This window comes from Pseudorca crassidens, chromosome 3, assembly GCF_039906515.1.
Source record: "Pseudorca crassidens isolate mPseCra1 chromosome 3, mPseCra1.hap1, whole genome shotgun sequence".
NCBI lineage: Eukaryota > Metazoa > Chordata > Mammalia > Artiodactyla > Delphinidae > Pseudorca > Pseudorca crassidens.
In genome coordinates this window covers 8,071,387-8,092,161 of record NC_090298.1, presented here as the reverse complement: position 1 = coordinate 8,092,161, position 20,775 = coordinate 8,071,387, and the positions used below count along the sequence as shown (strand labels likewise).

The window sequence follows — 20,775 nt, the reverse complement described above, 5'->3', positions numbered from 1 at the left end:
AGGTAGATATTTTCATTTTGGAGTTTCATGACTTTTTCTTTGATTCAGGGGGGAAAAAATGGATAAGTAGACATGTTATTGGCTAAAAGCATTAACACGAAATTTTAAAACCATAGCTGAGCTGACAATGCAGATTTATTTAACAACAAAAACATATTGCTGTTTCCACTTAGTAAAGGGCACGGGACTCTGAGAGCCTCTCATTTATAGCCTTCAATTCTGTACAGCTTGAATTCTAAATTAAGGCTTCAAGATGTCCTGTGTCAGTGCTGTGTCAAATGTTTCTCTCTGACCCTTTGAATTTAAAATTCTTTTTAAATTAAAAAAAATATATATATATAGATACATTATATATACATATATATATATATATATGAAGGGTCTCTGACAGGCACTTTTTGCAAAATGCTTTTATTTGGTATTTTTTTTAAAGGATAACATATAACCACAACTATCTGGGGCTTTTTTTTTTTTTTTTTTTTGCAGTACGTGGGCCTCCCACCGCTGCAGCCTCTCCCGTTGCGGAGCACAGGCTCCGGACGCGCAGGCTCAGCGGCCATGGCGCACAGGCCCAGCCGCTCCGCGGCATGTGGGATCTTCCCGGACTGGGGCACGAACCTGTGTCCCCTGCATCGGCAGGCGGACTCCCAACCACTGCGTCACCAGGGAAGCCCTATGTGGGGCTTTTTTAAAAAGCAGCAGCAGCAGATTGCCCCACTGCCAGCTAAAGTAAGCAGGTGAACAGGTGGGGAGAGCCCTGCCAGGCTGATGGGGACAAAAGCGTTTGTCACTCCCCTTGTGGCTGGGTGAATTCATCTCATCTGGCAGGATTATGAGTGTCATAACTGCTAAATACCCGTGTTCCTAGAGTGAAGTGTTTGTTCCCCTATAAAGAAACCCCAGGGGGACACCATTCACCGCTTCAGCTTCATCCTTGGGGTGTTTAGGAAACTAATGGTGAGTCTTCCCCTAGAAGGTGCTTCCTTGGCACCCAGGGCCCGTGGGAGGGCCCTGGGACAGGGATCACAGCGGGGCTCTCTGACCTGCCTTCTCCTTTCTCTTCCTCGGCTCCCAGGAACAGCATCGCTGCCTCTGCCGTGTGCGTCTTCAACCTCAGCGCCATCTCGCAGGCCTTTAACGGGCCCTTCAAGTACCAGGAGAGCTCTCGGTCCGCCTGGCTACCGTATCCCAACCCTAACCCCAACTTCCAGGTAATTCTGGGGACAAAGGGGCACTCTTCCCATCATCCCCCCACATAGCATGCAGAGTCCTTGTGTAGACAGACTGGCTGGGGCGATGTAACCCCCCAGCGCGTGCACAGTACGGCTGTGAGCCACTGCCACCCAGCCCCTGGGGACAGCCCCACACTCGGCTTGTCTCATGTAAGTAGACCAAGGCCTTTTGTCTACTGAGGCGCCTGACCGAAAAAGGGCCTTTTGTCAGCTGTGACGCCTGAGCCTGGACTGAAAAAGGCCAGCACAATGCAGCAGGTTGGGAATCCAAGCTTCAATTAGTACTAATGATGGTGGACTCTGTGTCCCCAGAAGCTCTGACTCCTAATGAATGACGCTGTAATGAATGGGGTCCAGGACACAGAGCAGTGGAGATGCACAAACAGAATTTGAGCTCTAATTGGGAATGTGGTGAGATTTCCCGTTGGGGTGAATGGGATGTCATGGGGCAGCTGTGAGGGAATAAAGAGCAGGTGGAGGCCATTCACGTACAAATCACAATATTGCCACATGTTCAAGCTGTAAAGGGCTCTGTACATCATCTCCTCCCATATACCCATGTTCAGAAGAAGCTGAAACCCAAAGAGATGAAGCCATCTACTCATGTTTGGTCAGTCAGCAAATGTATTAGTCAGCTCGGGCTGCCGTAACAAAATACCACAGATGGGAAATTTATTTTCTTGCAATTCTGGAGGCTAGAAGTCCGTGATCAAGGTTCTGACCAATTCACTTTCTGATGAGAGCTCCCTTCCTAGCTTGTAGACGGCCACCTTCTCACTGTGTCCTCATGTGGCTTTTTTTCCTCAGTGAACATGGAGTGGCACTAATCCTATGAGATCAGGGGCCCACCGACATGACCTCATTTGACCTCAGTCACTTCCTTAGAGACTCCAACCCCAAATACAGACACCCTGAGGGTTAGGGTTTCAACATATGAATTTTGGGGAGACATTCATGCATAAAAGCAGGCTTCCCTTGAGGGCCTTTCTTCTGAGAAGAACTTTCATAGCATTGTCATCATCATCATCATGGGTGTAATTTTTAGAACCACCAAGTTCCAGACACTGGGCTCAGTGCTTCCCACGTATCTCGTCGCATTCTGGCAACTGTGCTATGATTGGTAACAGCTTCTCCCACAGACAGAGAAGGGCATTTGTTGAACCGTAGAGCACATAATTAGGCCGAGGACACTGGCTGATTAGTGGCCGAGCTGGGCTCCCAACCCCAGTCCTCAGATACAAAGCCTCAACCTCCTCCGACTAGAGAAACTTTAGTTTTCGTAACTAATCAGTACTAGAACTGGGTCCTGTATCCAGGCCTCCAAATTCTGATGGGTTTGTTATCCCAACACATGAAACCTCTTTGGCTTTTGAGAAAACTGCTAGTAGGGAAAAGTTCAGTTACTTTACGCTTTACTTGGACTTTGGCAGGGACCATTCAATTCTAATTGTTTTGAGGGTTTTTTTTCCTAAAGATCACAGGGCTGGCAATTGGGATGGGTTTACATGTCCACTTTACCACTTACTGCTTTACTTGGGAAAATTATTTAGCATCTCCCATCCTAATTTTCATCAATAAAATGAAGAAGGAGGACTATTTTAGGATTATTTATTTTTAGGTGCTTTGTCTTATTTTCTCTTCTCAGCAGCTCTATGAAGTGGGCATCATTAGACCCACTTATAAGTCAGGAAACTGAGTGATCAGATTTACATTTGTTATCCAAGCCTCGCTACTAACCAAGTTCAGTACTAGACAAAGAAATTCAGGCAAGCTGACAGTTTAGTGGGAACCAAACATGAAGTAGTCACTTTTCCTGATATATACAGTTTATGTAATTATTAACTGAACACTGACTCTCTTTGCCCCATTGTTGAGTCTCTGCATCTTAACCCCACCTGGATCTTGGGGTAATGTAACTGTTACATGGGGTGTAACAGTGGGGTGTCCCCTGGATCTTGGGGTAATGTAACTGTTTAAAAAGACCCTTTGTAAAAACCATGAAGGTGAAATGTATCATTCCCTTTAAGAAAGTCGATTGTAAAATCCTGAAGTTTAAAAAAAAAAAAAATAACAAAGATGCTCACCATACTTATAGGGTTCTTTTAATGTCTTGACGTTTCAATTGCAAATGTCTTCACGGTGAACAGTGACTTAACAAACTTTGTGATGCCTAACCGACTCCAGGCAGTGGATAACTTTTAGCCCTTTGTCTGGATATATTTGTAGGAAAGAGCAAATCCCCTCATTTCCTGAGTCCATGGGCATCTGGTTTTATAATGCCAGGGCTTACTCACGTTTATGAGATGGGAGTTGGGCCATGCAGTGTGATGAATGAAACCTGCAGAATGTGGCGTGCCTTTCAGGCAGGAAACTTGCTTACCTGAGTGTGTCTTCTTTGGGTAGAATTTAAGATTTGCACGGACTTAAAAGCTTTTGCACAGCAAAGGAAAACATAAACAAGATGAAAAGACAACCCTCAGAATGGGAGAAAGTATTTGAAAATGAAGCAACTGACAAAGGATTAATCTCCAAAATTTACAAGCAGCTCATGCAGCTCAATACCAAAAAAACAAACAACCCAATCCAAAAATGGGCAGAAGACCTAAACAGACATTTCTCCAAAGAAGATATACAGATTGCCAAGAAACACATGAAAGGATGCTCAACATCACTAATCATTAGAGAAATGCAAATCAAAACCACAATGAGGTATCACCTCACGTCAGTCAGAATGGCCACTATCAAAAAATCTAGAAACAATAAATGCTGGAAAGAGTGTGGTGAAAAGGGAATTCTCCTGCACTGTTGGTTGGAATGTAAATTGATACAACCACTATGGAAAACAGTATGGAGTTTCCTTAAGAAGCTAAAACTAGAACTACCATATGACCCAGCAATCCCATTACTGGGCATATACCCTGAGAAAACCATAATTCAAAAAGAGCCATGCACCACAATGTTCATTGCAGCACTATTTACAATGGCCGGATCATGGAAGCAACCTAAATGCCCATCGATAGACGAATGGATAAGGAAGATGTGGCACATATATACAATGGAATATTACTCAGCCATAAAAAGAAACAAAATTGAGTTATTTGTAGTGAGCTGGATGGACCTAGAGTGTGTTATACAGAGTGAAGTACGTCAGAAAGAGAAAAATAAATACTGTATGCTAACACATATATATGGAATCTTAAAAAAAAAAATGGTTCTGAAGAACCTAGGTGCAGGACAGGAATAAAGACACAGATGTAGAGAATGGACTTGAGGACACAGGGAGGGGTAAGGGTAAGCTGGGACGAAGTGAGAGATATAGATTATGGTGATCCTTTGTATAATTCCTGGTGCAAGTAGGTACCAAATGTTTTCTTCCGGTTTACCATACTTGATAACCGTGCTAACTTAAGGCAACCTTACTGACTTCCATGAGACCACCTAGGCAGGCATAGGGTGGGAATGTGTTTTGAATTAAGGATCCCTCCACTAGTTGTGTATAATGGACCTTATGTTTGCAATAACCAACAGTTAGAAGTGGTTAGATTTTTTATTATTGTTTGCCTACTGACATTTGGAATTTTATGCACTACTTATGTACTGGAAGTAGCTAATTAATTAGGAGAGCAGAAACATGATTCAGGTTCAGGAGGAAGAATGGGTTAGGAGAAACAATGCATAATTTTTCAAGATTTGATACAGAAATCTCCATTGAAAACAATAACAAAACAAAACAAAGTACTATTTTTATCAGTTGCAATCTAGAAACCATGGTAGGTGGTGCTGTGAAAGTCTGCCCTGTTAGAGGCCTCAGTCCCCGAAGTCACCCAGGCTCTGAGCCCTCACTAGGAAAAGCATCAGTCACTTCCAGAAAACATTATTCTGATCCAGTGGCACACCTGCAGCGGGACAGACTCTGGTGGTTTTGATTAGCACCAATCAAAAGTGATGGAGCCAAAATGGAAAACAGACCCTCAAAAGTGGTCAGGCAGGTGAGGAGGCCTCTGCTGGAGGACCAGATGGAGGAACTTGGTCAAGCCATCAGCACCCTTTGGTACAGGATACATGTTTGCAGCAAGACGGGAGGAAGGGTACCATCAAAATCAGGCCCTCTCAGCATGAGGCTAGGTGATCGTGGACTTGCCCACCAAGGGTTGGCAAGCTAGGATGAGGATGGTTCTGTCATCCTTGAAAAAAATAAACAAGAGTGCAAGTATTTTTGTATTAAGAATTAGTACAAGTATTGATCTTATTACTTTCAGAGGTGTTAGCAAGACAACCGTTATGGGTGGTAAGCCACAGGAGGACGATGGCTGTGTTCTTACTATTTTTATTGTTTTCTTCTTGCACAGAGTACCCGGGGTGTCGCAGAGACACTGCGGGAGCCCGATGTATAAGGCTCAGTGAGAACATTTGCAGCCCATTAGAGAGCTAAGTGGGTTCCTTATGATCCAATAAATATATGCTATAAATTTAAATAGCTTTCAAAATGTTTGAAAAAGAATCCTTGGGTGAGATATTCATTATAGACTGGCAAAAGAAACGAGGACACTGTGGAGTACAGAGTATAGTTTAAAACCAGTTCTTGGCTAAAGATTTTGTCAGTCGGTTCCAACTTGTGGGTTTTTTTCCACGCCACCAAGCAATTCTCCAACACCAACTTGGTGTCCAACAAGTCAACTCAATTCCGACACTGTTCACCCAGAGATAGCATCAGATATGACAGGTGGAGGGCTCAGTCCTGCAAGACTCTCCCCTTGAGCCCCACTTCAGATGCTATTCTGAAGTCCGGGTAGTCACCCATGCTTCTGACCTGTGGGCTACAGGTGGGACATTCCAAGGTCCGTTAGGTTCATTAATTGGCTAGAGAGGCTCACAGAACTCAAACATTTTACTTCCTAGATCACTGGTTTATTATAAAGGACACAACTCAGGCAGAGCCAGATGGAAGAGATTCCCAGGGCAAGTAGGGCAAGGTATGGGGAAAGGGCATGGAGCTCTTTCTGAGGTGGGTACGCTCCCTGAACCTCCTCTTGTTCACCAACCCGGAAGCTCTGAGAGCTCCATGCTTTGGGGTTTTTATGGAGGCTTCCCTATAGGTGTGATTGATGAAATCATTTGGTCATTGGTGATGGATTCAACCTTCCTGGAGGTCAGGGTGGTGGGACTGAAGGTTCCAACCCTCTAATCACATGGTTGGGTCCGCTGAGGACTAGCCCCCATCATTAGGTGAGGTCCAAAAGTCACCTTATTAACATAACAAAAGACACCTGTATTGCTCTCATCACTTAGGAAATTTCAAGGGTTTTAGCTCTGTGACAGAACAGGGACAAAGGCCAAATATATATTTCTTATTATAAATCACAATATCATAGTGACAATGCAGGTTGCTGATTTAAGTAAGATAAAGCATCGTGAAAACGACAAGGAACTGTCGGGGTTCCTGCTCTGAAGCCCCAGCCCACCCAGGCCTCTGCGTCACTTAGGTCCCCAGATTCTTCAAGAGCAGCCAGAGGTCCTCAGTTTTATATTATGTCTCCTGATCTCTCTGAGGCCAATTTTTTACACTGTGCATAGAAAACAAAACCTGCATGCAAAACTTCCCCCAGCAGTCAGATTGCTCGTTGCTACCCGTGACTTAAGTATTGCTGCTGATTTCAGGAATAGAAAACCGCCACACACTGTCACTCTCAGAACTAGAACTCACCTGGAGAGACTTCAGAGCATTTTGTAACACATTGGCCAACAGGCACTGTCTCCATCCTCCAAGTGTTACTGTTAAATACGTCAATTATGGAAAATCTCCTGGCACGCCCCCCCCACCCCAATACAACTGCTATGTATTCACCCACTGATTCCTTCCTCCCTTTATTTATTCATTCATTCCCTCGGGCCCCTGCAGCTCAATGGCCCATAGAATTGCTGCCCTGCTACTAGACGGACGCATTGACCATTTACCATTGTTTGAATGGCTTCTCTGTGCCAGGCACACGGCCTTGTTCCTTGGCACTTACAGGCACTTTCAATTAACTTACAAATGCTCTCCACTGATAGTCTCAGTTGGCCTCACAGCAGCCCTGTGAAGTGAGCAGAGGAAGTGTTTTTCTGGCCACCTTATAGGTAAAGAGGCAGAGGCTGAGAGGCAGGGCCTCACCTGAGACCACAGAGCTGTACCCTTCACCTTCACCTGACCATCCCACCACCTGGTACCTGGGGCCCCCTGCAAGGGTGTGACATTCAACTAAGCATTGGACCAGTCTTGGAATCCATTTTGCTCCAAGATACTTTAATTCTAAATCAGCCTATCATTTTATGGCGTGTAGGATATTTTATCAAGTGCTACAAAAATACCGTCTATTCTTAAAAAGCCATGTCCATCTTATACTTTTGCACCTCTAACCTATTATAAAACCAAGTATTAGAAATGACATGTTATAAAGGTAGTTTCAGATGGTATGAACAGGGAAATTCATTTCCATCAAACCTACTTCTATGGAATTCTGCCGAGGAACAGCCTTTCTTGGAAGCACAATTTAAAGTTTATGAAAGAAATGAGAAAGCTTGGTGATAATTTTCTGATTCTATGTTCTGCCCCAGGAAAGCTTTGCTTGCTTTCCTACCCCTCTTTTAACCTCATCCTTGCCCAGGACCATCCTACATAACACCTGCCAGCCTTTTCGCAGCACAGCTCTGAGTTTAATTCTCAGCAATTTCCAGGCCTAATTTTTTTTTTCCCTGTGTATCACAGATTCCTCTTTGTGGTATTTCTTCTACCTGAGAATCTTCTTCCTTCCTTCCTATTTCCTTCTGATTTCTTCCTTTACACTCCTCTCTGCCCATCTCCCTTCCTTCCTCACTTCCTTTATCTTACTCCCCTCTCTTCTTGAAAATTCATCACTGTTGGGGAGAAAGCAAGTTTCCTCTGCCCTTCTAGATTCTTCTGACCAGTCTAAGAATTAAATTGACATGACACAGATTAACAGGAGAAAATCCAACAAAAGTTTAATAACATGTATACGTGGGAGGGACCCAGGAAAACTGAGTGACTCACCCAAGTGGCCGAAACCCTCATCTTAAATACCATCTTTAGCTAAAGATGAAAGAGCATGTTGAGGGTAGTGGTTTGAGACTTCAAAGGGGAGGAAAGCAATTGACCTGGAGATAGAAAAGCAAATCCTTGGTAAATAAGTGTTTGCTGGGCCTACAGAGACAATGGGACCCCGAGGGGGCTCTGATCCCTAGGCCCTGCTGAGTTTCTCCCACCACACTTAGCCCATATTCTTTGCTGATATCTCTGGAGATATCTCTATTCCAGGAACAGGCCCTCCATCTAAATTTTTTAGGCATTTAGGGGGAAGGTCAAAGTTTCTTCCTGAGTCTATTGGGCCTTCGTTGTTTTCAGCTCGAAATAATCCACACGTTCTAAAGACATTTTGGGGTGGGAAGTTTTGCTCCCCTGCCCCATGTTTTTTCTCGGATGCTCAACTCTATGTGAATTTTTTGCTTCTTCTAGCTCAGAATATGGGCACAAAGGAATAAGGCCAGCACAGTGTTTTGTAGCCCATGTAAAAGACAGTAGAACAATATCACATAGTTTACAGATTAAAATGACCTAATTCTATCTCGGTGGAATCCATGTCTTGCTTATAAACCCGCCATTCCAAGGAAAACCAGCAAATCTACGTGATGCATTTGATTGCTGTGTTTTCCATCTGGGAACCTGATTTGTGTGACAGATTGAGTAGTGTGCACTTAGGCAGACAGCTCCCAAGGGACTCCACATGCGATGTGGAGATTTTCTGTATATGCTGTTAGAATTGAAGTTAGCAACGACTTCTACTCCATTTTCTTCAAGCTTCTGATCATTCATTTATTTTTCTTTAACTTTTTATTTTATATTGGAGTGTAGTTGGCTAACAATGTTGTGATAGTTTCAGGTGTACAGCAAAGTGATTCAGTTAAACATATACACGTATCTATTCTTTTTCAAATTCTTTTCCCATTTAGGTTGTTGTACAACATTGAGCAGAGTTCCCTGTGCTATCCAGTAGGTCCTTGTTAGTTATCCATTTGAAATATAACAGTGTATACATGTCAGTCACAAACTCCCTATCCCTCCCCCCACCCATCCCCCCCCAGATAGCCATAAGTTGGTTCTCTAAGTCTGTGAGTCTGTTTTGTAGATAAGTTCATTTGTTCTCATCGTTCATTTATGATGGGAGTGGAGAGACTCCCCAAATATAACAAGTTCAAACCTAAAATGGGAGGAACACCAAGGATGGGGACTTTGGCGGAAATGGAGAAGGGAGCACACTGGCCCACTCAGGTTTTCAGATTCCCAGTCGCCCTCCAGCTGGGGTGGCTGGTTCCAGTAACCGCATGTCTTCTTCTGCAGTGCGGCACCATGGACCAGGGCCTGTACGTGAACCTGACGGAAAGGAACCTGCAGGATGCTCAGAAGTTCATCCTGATGCATGAGGTGGTACAACCAGTGACTGCAGTGCCCTCCTTCATGGAGGACAACAGCCGCTTTTCCCACGTGGCCGTCGACCTGGTGCAGGGCAGGGACGCGCTCATCCACATCATTTATTTGGCCACAGGTAGGAGCTCGCCCTCCTCTGAGGAGCTTTCTATCATCTCCTGATTTTGTGTTTTAAATTCTAAACATGAGATCTCAGTGTCAAGCTTTGGGCCTGTCTTCTTTCCTCCAAGCAGCAAAGCCCAGGATGCTTCCTTATCTTCATCATCCTCCGAAAATAATCTCATCATCTTTTTTCACTGTGTTAGTTATAATTTTTATTGGAAAACCAATGCCTGATTTCTTTCTTTCAATTTCATTGAAGTATAGTTGATTTACAATGTTGTGTTAATTTCTGCTGTGCAGCAAAGGGATTCAGTTATATATGTGTATGTGTATCCTTCTTTGTGTTCTATTACATTATGGTTTATCACAGGATATTGAATATAGTTCCTGGTGCTATACAGTAAGACCTTGTCGTTTATCCATAATATGTATACTGTTTTGCATCTGCTAATCCCAAACTCCTAATCCTTCCCTCCTTCAGCCCACCCTCCCCCTTGGCAACCACAAGTCTGTTCTCTCTGTCTGTGAGCTGGTTTCTGTTTCATAGATAAGTTCATTTGTGTTGTGTTTTAGATTCCACATATAAGTAATATATGGTATCTGTCTTTCTCTTTCTGACTTACTCTGCTTAGTATCATAATCTCTAGGTCCATCCATGTTGCTGCAAATGGCATTATTGCACTCTTCTTTATGGTTGGGTAATATTCCATTGTATATATGTATAATCATATCTTTATCCATTCATCTGTTGATGGACAGGACGTTTCCAGGTCTTGGCTATTGTAAATACTGATTTCTTAACTAGTATTTCTCAACTACTCATAAAATACATCTTTTCTTGGAAAGACCATTTTAATTCAGATAATTTAAGACAGTGAAATTTGTTAGAGGACATTGTCTAGTGAAATATTATCCTGAGATTGTCATATGATTTTCAATTGGTTTACAAACAGTGCTCACAGCAATATATTCCTGTTGTAGGATTGTAGGTAGAAGCATTCTGAAGAATATGTTTGGGGGCATAAATAAGAAAATATTTTACAGAAAACACAGGCAACAATGCTTATCAAATCATCAGTGACAACTAGACCTCTTCGGTTTCCACAGTAACTCACCTGTTGAAGGCAGGTTCCATCTCTGTTCATTACGTGAAGAGTGCTGGGTGCCCTAGGCTGGCCTCATGGCTGGGTCTTAGTTTTATAAACTTGCCCAGCTCTTTCTTGCTTCAGGTCTTCCTGTATAGAAAATCCCACTTTGTGAAGTCCATCCCATCCCTACATCCTCTGTCCAGTGTTTTGTATAGTTGGCACTTTTTCATAGAACACAGTTTCCACTGTTGTTGTTAATGATATCTTATATCCATCAGTTGGTTAATTTTATTTACAAAGTTGCTAAGATTTACTGAGCTTTTACTATTTTGCGGTTCATCTGAGTGCTGATGAAGTGAGATGGTGAGCAGACCAGCAGCATCTTTCTCTATATTCCTGCGGGGACAGCACATAACGAACCAACCACTAAGGAAATTGTGAGAAGTGATGCCAAGCTTATGCAGTGGGTGTGACTAAAGTGATGTGGTAGGAGAGCCAGGAAGGCTCCTGTGCTTGGCCGATGAGGTTAAGCTGAGAGCTGACCAAGGAGGAAGAGCTGGGTTTGCACAAGGAGGGACACAGCCAAAGAGCCAGGTGCAGCAGTGGTCAGCTGTGGCCGGTGCTGCTGTGTGGTCAGCTCAGCTAAGGACAGAGATGTGACCATTGCATCACCAAAGGAGGCCACTGGTGCCTCTAAAGGTCAGTCTGAGGGAGGAGTGGGGGACAGGGAGGGAGCATGGAGGAGGTTAGGGGGAAACAGCTACCATGAGCAAGGCTTCCGGAAGCTATTCAGTGAAGGCCTGTAGAAGATTGATGTGTTAGCCCGAGGGGATGGGACCTAAGTCTGTTTTAAGAGCAGATAAGGAATTACCATCACAGTGTCTATCTTGCTCACCAGAGTCTAATAAGGAACCATGACCCTTTTTCTGCTATTTTCATCTTAATTCCCCCATAGGGTGTGGTAGCTTGAGGAATGAATGAAATGGACATTTCCAAAATTTTCCTATTTTATTTTCTCCCATAAATGTTCTGGTTGATGCCACAGAGAATAGAGTCCTCTTGGAAATCTAGGAGGCTGTTGAGTTCCTCATCAGTACTTGGAGGAAGGATGGTGAAGGGAGATGGGCTGGTCCTGAGCAGGCCTGGGTAGGTCAGCACAGAGCAGCCTATGACCTCAACTTGAGAAACCTGACCTAGTCCACAACCAAGACCATGAGAAGGTCATGTTTGTTTGCATTGTACTTATTGGTTTGTAGATGACCATCTTCTTGCTGTGTCCTCACTTGGTGGAGAGAGAGATCATCTCTCTCCTGTCTCTTCTTATAAGGGCACTAATCCCATCATGGGTCTCCACCCTCATGACCTAATTACCTCCTAAAGGCCCCACCTCCAAATATCATTGCTTTGAAGATTAGGGCTTCCGTGTGAATTTTGGGCCTCTCACATTCAGTCCATAGCAATGAGCAACTTGTTCTGTCAACTTAAAACATGGCCACTGGGATAAAATATTTGAGGATTTTTATTACAAACAACATGTTTGAACAGAATCTAAATCAAATTCCAACAGAACAACTTAGATAAATTACCAATCTGAGATTAAATTATAGTCAGCATCTGTGACTTTTTAAACAGTACAGCCTTCTAGAAACTTGCTTGCTCAAGTCTGTTTTGAATGATCTCATGATTGGGCTGCTGCTCTTCCCCTCCCCCTCTGGTTCCCATCCCCTCCCACGCTAAAGCTAGGGGATTAGCTCAGCCTGAAGTAGCTATGGTTACCCCAGGCTGTCTGATCCTGGCTCCAGGTTTGCAGTTCTCATTCTGATAATGATAGACTGCAAGCCACTCACCAGATATGTCCTACAGAGATTCATTTTTTTGTTCTGCAGACCTGATTTGTTGCTTTTGTTTTAATCTGCTGCCTGTTTGTAAATTCAGTCATGGCATAGCAAGATGTACTAACAGCAATCACAGGATGGGATTATGGAGAACGATGCCATACATAGAACTCTTCTGCAGTTTCCATGACTGACTAGTCAGGTTGTTTGTTAAACTCAAGGGGAAGGGGTTTTGCAGTGGGTGAAGGCCCCTTCCAGCAGGGAAATAACCATGGATACATGGGGTCCCAAAGAGAGCCCTGCTCCCAACCACATGAAGGGACTCAGGGCAGACATGCAGAGTTCTCCTAGCATCTGGATACATAGATGTTATTTAAGTTTGTTTAGACTAGTTTGGTGATTCTAACTTTAGGACCTCTTAAAGTACAAATTTCATGTCTCAACCAAGTTCTGGATCTTTTCATTTATCTCTTATAGCACTGAGGAATACATTTTGAAGGTGATCTCTTCTTTTACAAGTTTTAGTTCAGAATAAAATTTAGCTTTAAAGGATGTTATTTTTAATGATCCAGCAAATAGCTTTCTTCTTTATTTCTAAGGCACTGAAATGTAAAAATGGAATATTAGAAAGAATATCCAAAAACGCCAGTCTGTTTTAACTAAACCAGCTAAGAGCTGAACAACTCCTAACAAGTCGGGATGACAAAGATTACAGAATTTGACCTTTAAAATTCAGAAGGCTGATGTTTATGTGGCCTTTTATTTATATCTTGACCAAGTAGTTTACGTCAAGTCAAACCTTGGATGCATTTGAAGATAAACTGCGTCCACATGCTGTACCTCAGTCAGGAATTAATAAGTGCTCAGCCGACAGAGCATGAGGGTAACATTCACAACCAGTGAATGTGAAGATGGAATACTTCCTAACCTGCTAATAAAATCAGTTTGATAGCTTGGGTTTGGGAATCAGGTTTTGTGATAACTTATTTTCTCTCACCTGGACTTTACTTGAACAAGCACAAATTGGAGAACTCCTATCCATGGCCATTTGAAAGCTGGTTAATTTTATTTGTCAGTATTATCTAAAAATTGAAGTGAAAACACCTCTGTTCATTGTGCAGTTCACTTTGCTTCTTGCAGCTGGAATGGCATTTCCCTGCTGGCCACCAGGGAAGGCTGTTTGACTCAGGGGCCACCCCCCTGAGTCAAACAGCCTTTTCCGGCCCCCTTCTGGGTCTGTTTTCATGCTACTCCCATCTCTGTCCTCTTGGAAATCCGGCCACGGTTAGGCACATTATCTGGGCCATGACTGTGCTGATACTTTGTAAGTTATTCCTTTGAAGGTCTTCTCAGAGCAGGAGACAAAATGGCAATGGTAACTCCTTTAGGATATTTATGACTGGAGATCTATACGTGGCTGTGTCTTATATCCAAACAGCTTCTCAGTGCCTCTCTACAAAGATAAAATTAGCATCATGTTGACCATCCGCGTATTCTGGGAATCTTGATTTGCGGAGCCCTGTCTCTTGTGGCACCTCTCCCTCTGTGATATTCCTTTGCCAGCTCCATGTGTTCTCTCTGCCCCTCACCTATGGCTGTTGCTCTGCCCTTAGCTATGGTTGTTCTAATTCTATGGTATCTCCCTGGAAATACCATTCAGTTTCAGAGTTTCTACTGTCCTCTCTAGGGTGAAATACGTTACTTTATTTTGACTTGATCTCAATTCCAGTGTGTCTACCAGTCTGCCCCTTCTCCCATATGCTTTCTTGTTTTTGTTCAGGTACCACGTTCTATAGTTTTGAACCCTCTGCCACCTCTGCTAACCATTTATTTTATTTTTCCGTAACTGTTTATTCCCTTAACTCAAACCCTTCTTATTTCTGGAGCGCTATTTTAGACCAGTGTCTGTTCAACGAGGGCATGGCTAAGACTCACCTCGAGGGCATGAGAAATGTGGGTTCCTGAGCCCAACCCCATGAGATTCTGACTCAGCACAGAGAGTAGGGTGTTTCTAACAGGATCCCAGATCAACTCAATGCTGGGCATTTCTGGTCCGTATTTAAGTACTGCTGTTCTAGAGGAAATAATAGTTTTGTTTTGTTTCTTTTTTCTTTTTTTTAATTTAGAATCACTTCTCTATAATAAATGTACCTTGCCTCTCTCTGTGCTTGGATTTCTAATTGTTTGTGATGCAGATATAAAATCTGTTATCCAACATGAGCGGAGCAGACATGTTTACAGTTCATCTCTGTAGTTGCTGGTATGATTTGCTAACTAGTTAGCAAAACAGATGTGACTTGATTTGAAAGAAAATGTTTTAGGATGCAGCAAGCTGATACAGAATGACTACAATATATCAGGCTAAAAAAAAGTCAGAAATCATATGTAATAGAACCTGGTGGTCTAGGCAGGGACAGGCAAAAGTACTAGGAATGATTTCTCTGAAATAAAGGAAGAATTGAGTCTGTACATTTCAAAACACACCATATCTGAGCAATATTGACTCAGAATAAAAGAATACTGAATGTAGTCAGGTTAAGTCTTTAAATTGCAAAAGTAAAGAAAGAATTATTCAGGTACTCAGGAGAACAAAATACCTACACATGGAAAACAATGTTAGGTGGCTCCAGAACACCCTCTGACTGCATAAATCTGTGAAATGTGGTCAAAAATATTCTGAAAAAAAAGGAAAATATGAATCAAGAGTATTATATTCAACCGGCAATAAAGAAAACAGGCAGACATGCCGCAAAATGAAAATCTCAAGCAATAGAATAAATACCAGGAGTGTCTTTTACAAGCAAAAACAAGGCTAATTACTGGCTAGATTCAGCCAAACAAATGATGGAGAAGCTTTGAGAAAGAAAGGAAAACAAAATAAAACAAAATAATGGAACACTCAAGACCAGATTTCAAGTAAAGCAATATATGTAAACATTGGAGGAAAATTGAATGTGACTCAAGAGTTTCATTCTAGGCTAATCTTTCCTTCAAAAATAAGGGTACATGGAGAATTTAGGGATATAGCATCTATCAAAACAGAAAACCCTGATTTCTAGTTAAAGAAGAATATCAGAATGGAAATATCAGGAAAGAAGTCGTGGAAAAAGGGTGGGTGGTGAACTGAGGATCCAATTTAATTTCAGATGAAAGAAAAATTAAAGTGTCCTATAGAACGTGAAGGGCTCTGAGAGCTGGTGAAGCATCATGTGTACAGAACACTCAGAGAAGGTCCATGAACTGGACATGTCTTAAGCCCCTCCTCAGATTTCCTTGGCCTTCCTTTCTCCTGGACCCTCAGCCTTTTGCTCCATCTCAGCTGTCACCTGGGCTGATAAATGCCTGGGCAGGACCATGAGGTTCTTCCCACTGGTGCTGACCAGCTGATGGCCACGCCCTCGTGCCACTTCTGGACATGGATGAGACATCACACCACTGGCCTGGGATATAGCTTCTCAAGCAGATGCTAAAGGATCTGGGAGATACAATGCGGAAGTGCAGGGGTATTAACTCCCATGAGGCTAACCTCAACCAACAAGAGGCAGGATATGGGAAGGAACCACCTAATAAATTCCTTTCTCTTTTTTCCTTCCAATGGGCTATTCAGGAACTCAATGGGTTCTTCACGTAGCCAAGCAGATATCTCTTTGTGGCTCAGCATACAGGAGTAGCCCATGGTGACCCTTCACGCGGCACTACTCCCCTCTTCCTGCTGTATCTCTTCCCTCACTCACACAGCCCTGGGGTTGTACCCCTAACGATGCATCAGCTTCTAATCCTTGCTTCGTACTCTGCTTTCTAGGCAATCACACTAAGGAAGAATTCACCCAACCATGCAGAGTTGTCCGGTTACAAACAAAGGCAGGGATAAATGGTATATGCTCTATAGACCATAGTAAGGCTTTAATACAAATATAATAATAATAATGAGGGAGGTACAGACCTCAGGTATTGCCTTGAACTAAAGTACATAAGACTTAAGGACCCTAGGGAAATCTTTACAGGCACCAGAAATTAAGTAATACATTTACTGTTGCCGTTACGATTATCTCCCTTAATATTTATAAGCAATTTGTAACTACCTAAGTGTCACAAGCAAACACTAATTTGTGAAAATCTGGGACTTCCCTAGTGGCCCAGTGGTTAAGACTCTGCGCTTCCAATGCAAGAGGTGCGGGTTCAGTCCCTGGTCAGGGAAGTAAGTTCCCACATGGTCTTCAGTGCAGCCAAAAGAAGTATAAAAAAAAAAAATTGTGAAAATCGTATAGGGGAAAGGTTTTTTACAATCACTCCAAATTCTGTCCTTTTCACTGGAAATTGGAAATCCAAACCTAATCTGGATTTTCTCTATATGTGCCCATTTATGTAAGGCGTTCCCTAGGTGAAAGGGAGCATTATGTCGTTCTAGTGCTTATTTGATAAAACTTAATGAATTTTGAGTTTAATGATAAAGTAATTGTAATGAATAACAACAATGTAGGAAAATTCCAATTACCTGGTGTTATGGTTAAATTGTGTTCCCACAGAGGATATGTTGCAGTCCTAACCCACCAATAGCACAGAATGTGACCTTATTTGGAAATAGGGTCTTTGCAGTTGTAATTAGATAAGATTAAGTCATACTGGAGTAGGGTGGACCCTTAATCCAATATGACTGGTGTTCTTATAAGAAGAGGAGAAAGACACTCACAGGAGAATGACATGTGACAACACAGGCAGAGATTGGATGTGGCTGAAAGCCAGGGACCACCACTGATGGACAGCCACCACCAGAAGCTGGGAAGATACAAAGAAGGATTTTACTCAGAGTCTCCAGAGAGCATGGCCCTGCCAACACCTTGATTTCAGACTTTTAGCCTCCAGAACAGTGAGATGATAAATTCCTATTGCTTTAAGTCGTTTAGAACATGGTATTCTATTATAGCTGCCCCAGGACACTAATCCACCTGCGTATACTTTTTCACTTTGCACCTGATCTTTCAGCCAATTTAAAACGTTAGCCTGGCTTTCTCCTGCTCCCCTGACATTTCTCAATGTCCTAAACCTAACAAACAAAATTAGTATTTTATATTAGGATCTGATAAACTCTATGAGTGTATTAAGCAGCATTATCTATTCATAAATCCTCCAGGATCTTAAGTCAATATTAGAAAACATGGGATAGATTTTATACTTCACCTAATATTATATAATATATTGAGGATATGACTTTGTATTTATGCATATTTATAAATACAGTAACAATCCATTCATTATTCATAAAAAAAATACACCAAAAAAACCAAAATCAGTATTTTAGTATTACTTTATGTCAGGCCCAATTAAAATGAAAAATCTGTTGAATACAATTTAATATATGCCAAATCACTTAAAATGGTATAACAACAATTAATTGTTTTGTTTTACTAAATATAGGAACCTTAGTTTTTACTTTTTAATGTGTTATGGTTTTAAATATGTTTTCTGAGTAATTTTAGTACTTTATGCCTAGTTCCCCAACCACAAAATAATCTGAAGTTATACGCTAATTAGTAAATGTCCCAATTTACTCTAAATTGATGCAATCCACTTTTGCCTTTAGAGAGGAGACAATTTTGCTGTTTTCTTCTCCGTCTGCTTTCTCTCTCCTGCCTTTCTTTGTTTTAGACCCATGTAAATCTTTCATTCTGTCTTTCATGTTTCACATGATCAGGATTGACTGACAGTTTCCCCAGGTAGTAAAGCGTTGCAGTCTGTGGACGAAAGAAATACAAACTCTCTCTCTTCACCTCATCTTTTCATATAAATCCTGCCCGATGTGCATTTTTGATATAACCTCTTTAGATGTCATGGCAGGTCCTGCATCATGTTCCCAGGCCTGCTGTCCTCCTGTTTCTACAAAATTCTAGTTAGTATATCATTGTTTCTGTGTGAAATGATGTCATAACTCCAAACAGGTTTTGGCAACATCCACCCGATGTCCCAGGTTTTCTTGTTTTGTGAATTATAGATCTCCACTTCTGCAGAGAAACATTCAGACCACTTACTGTGAGGAATTTCCCTGGGGGTCCAGTTTTTAGGACTCCAAGCTTCCACTGCAAGGGGTCTGGGTTCGATCCCTGGTCAGGCGGGGAACTAAGACCCCACAAGCCATGCCGTGGTAAGGCGAGTCTAATGTAGATCACCATTTATTGGAATGCATAATTTAGAATATGTTTTTGCAGATACTTTTATCCTGGAAATTCAGTTATGAGAAAACTCACTTGTCTGCCAATGTGATGATGAACCTGCAAGTGTTATTATAAAAGAACTTTTCTAGTTGATCTTAAAAACCAACATCTCCATAGGTAATAAATCTCCCAATTAAATGGCTACTTCATCCTCATTCATTTCATCGTCTGGGACAAAACACATTAAATACATTGTACAATTATTACCAACACTTGTTAACTACTTCTCTTCATACGAAACTTGTTAAAAGGGATTTTATCTAAAAATATATATATATATATATATATATATATATATATATGTAATCTTAGCAGTTTAACACAACTTACGTATATTATCTTGCAGCTTCTGTGGGTCAGAAGCCTGGGCTTAGCTGGGTTATCTGCTCAGGGTCTCACCAGGCTGCAGTCGAGATGTTAGGTAGGACTGCAGTCTCATCTGAAGGCTGGACTGGTGAAGAATCCACATGCAAGCTCATTCAGGCTGTTGGCAGAGTTCATGTCCTCGTGGCTGTGTAACTGAGGGGCCCAGGATTTTGCTGGCTCTTGGTAGAGGCCACTCTCATGTCCTACAGGCTGCCTGAAGCTCCTTCCCAGCCAGGCTTCTCTGTCAAGGCTGCAAAGAGCCTTTCTTCTCAGGGAAGGTCCTGCCCCTCTTTGAAGACCTTTCGCCTGATCAAGTCGGGCCCACAAAGGGTAATCCCACTGTAGCTCAAAATCAACTCATTTAGGATCTTAATGACACCTGCAGAATCCCTTCACTGTTGCCACATAATGTCACCTAATCACAGGAGTGACATACCATCATCACAGGTTGGGCCACTCAGGAAGAAGGGGTACATATGTGTGTGTATATATATATATACACACCCCCATGTAATTGTGGAGCCACTCTAGAAATTTGCTACTACAGGAAGTCTCTTGAAACACCCACCCCATACCTGCTACCCACTCCCACCAAACAAACCAACCAACAAAAGAGCTCCTAAATATAAGTTTGCTTGTGAAAGTTTCAAATTAAATATAAAATGTTTCTCCTTGGGGAAAACTTCTACACTTTGAATTACTAGGGCTGTTCATATGTAAAGGGAAAAAAACATCTCTTGCTCTAGTTTGAGCTGCCTAGTTGCATCAATTATTTGTTCTGTGCCTGGTCATCTAGACCCGGCTGAAGTGCTCATGGCAGAATGAAGTCATTTTTCATTGGCTCCAGCGCTCCATGAACTAATGTCTGCACTGGAAAAAAAAATCAATAATGTAGAAGTGAAAGGCAGGGGGGAAATGCCATATATTCTATGGCATTTAACAGATAATTCCCTCACAAGCCAAAAACAAAAAAACAAATGAAATATCTTACAACATTAAAAATGTAAGGGCCATCACCATGTCTGCCTTCTCTCTCTCTTCCTTCCTTTCTTTGTACTGTGACCTTGAGGCGTGGGCCTCTCCTGACTATAGAGATAAACACACACCCTGTCAGGAGAATCCTTCTGACATCACCCTACAGGTGGGGAGGCGACTGCCTATCTCCCCCAGGTAGTGCTGCCTCTCTGACACCCAGTTATTCCAGGACTACTGGGGAACTCTCAGGATTCCCACAAGAAGAGCCTGTCGGACGCTTGAGGTTGACATGGACCTCTGTGAACACACAGGATCAAGTTGCAGTTTTGTGATTCCTTTGGGAATGCAAGGAAGAGACTCTTAGGACTCTCCCACCCCTCCACATTGCTGGTGAGCATTAAAGTAATCTGTGAAATTGCCGTCAACTGGCCCACCACTATCGTTCTCTAAGCTGTTAAATCAGAAAGCGACATTTCTTAGTACCATAAA

At 42.4% G+C, this 20,775-nt stretch overlaps 1 protein-coding gene across 4 annotated transcripts in view; it reads left to right on the top strand.

Annotated features, from left to right (window-relative positions):
• SEMA5A (semaphorin 5A) overlaps positions 1-20,775 on the top strand; it is a 486,740-nt gene that overhangs the window by 344,303 nt on the left and 121,662 nt on the right. For all 4 annotated transcript variants that reach the window (XM_067730359.1, XM_067730362.1, XM_067730361.1 and 1 more), the window contains 2 exons: positions 1,076-1,211; positions 9,625-9,829. In XM_067730359.1, the coding sequence (XP_067586460.1) occupies positions 1,076-1,211; positions 9,625-9,829 (341 nt within the window). The remainder of the gene's footprint in view (positions 1-1,075; positions 1,212-9,624; positions 9,830-20,775) is intronic.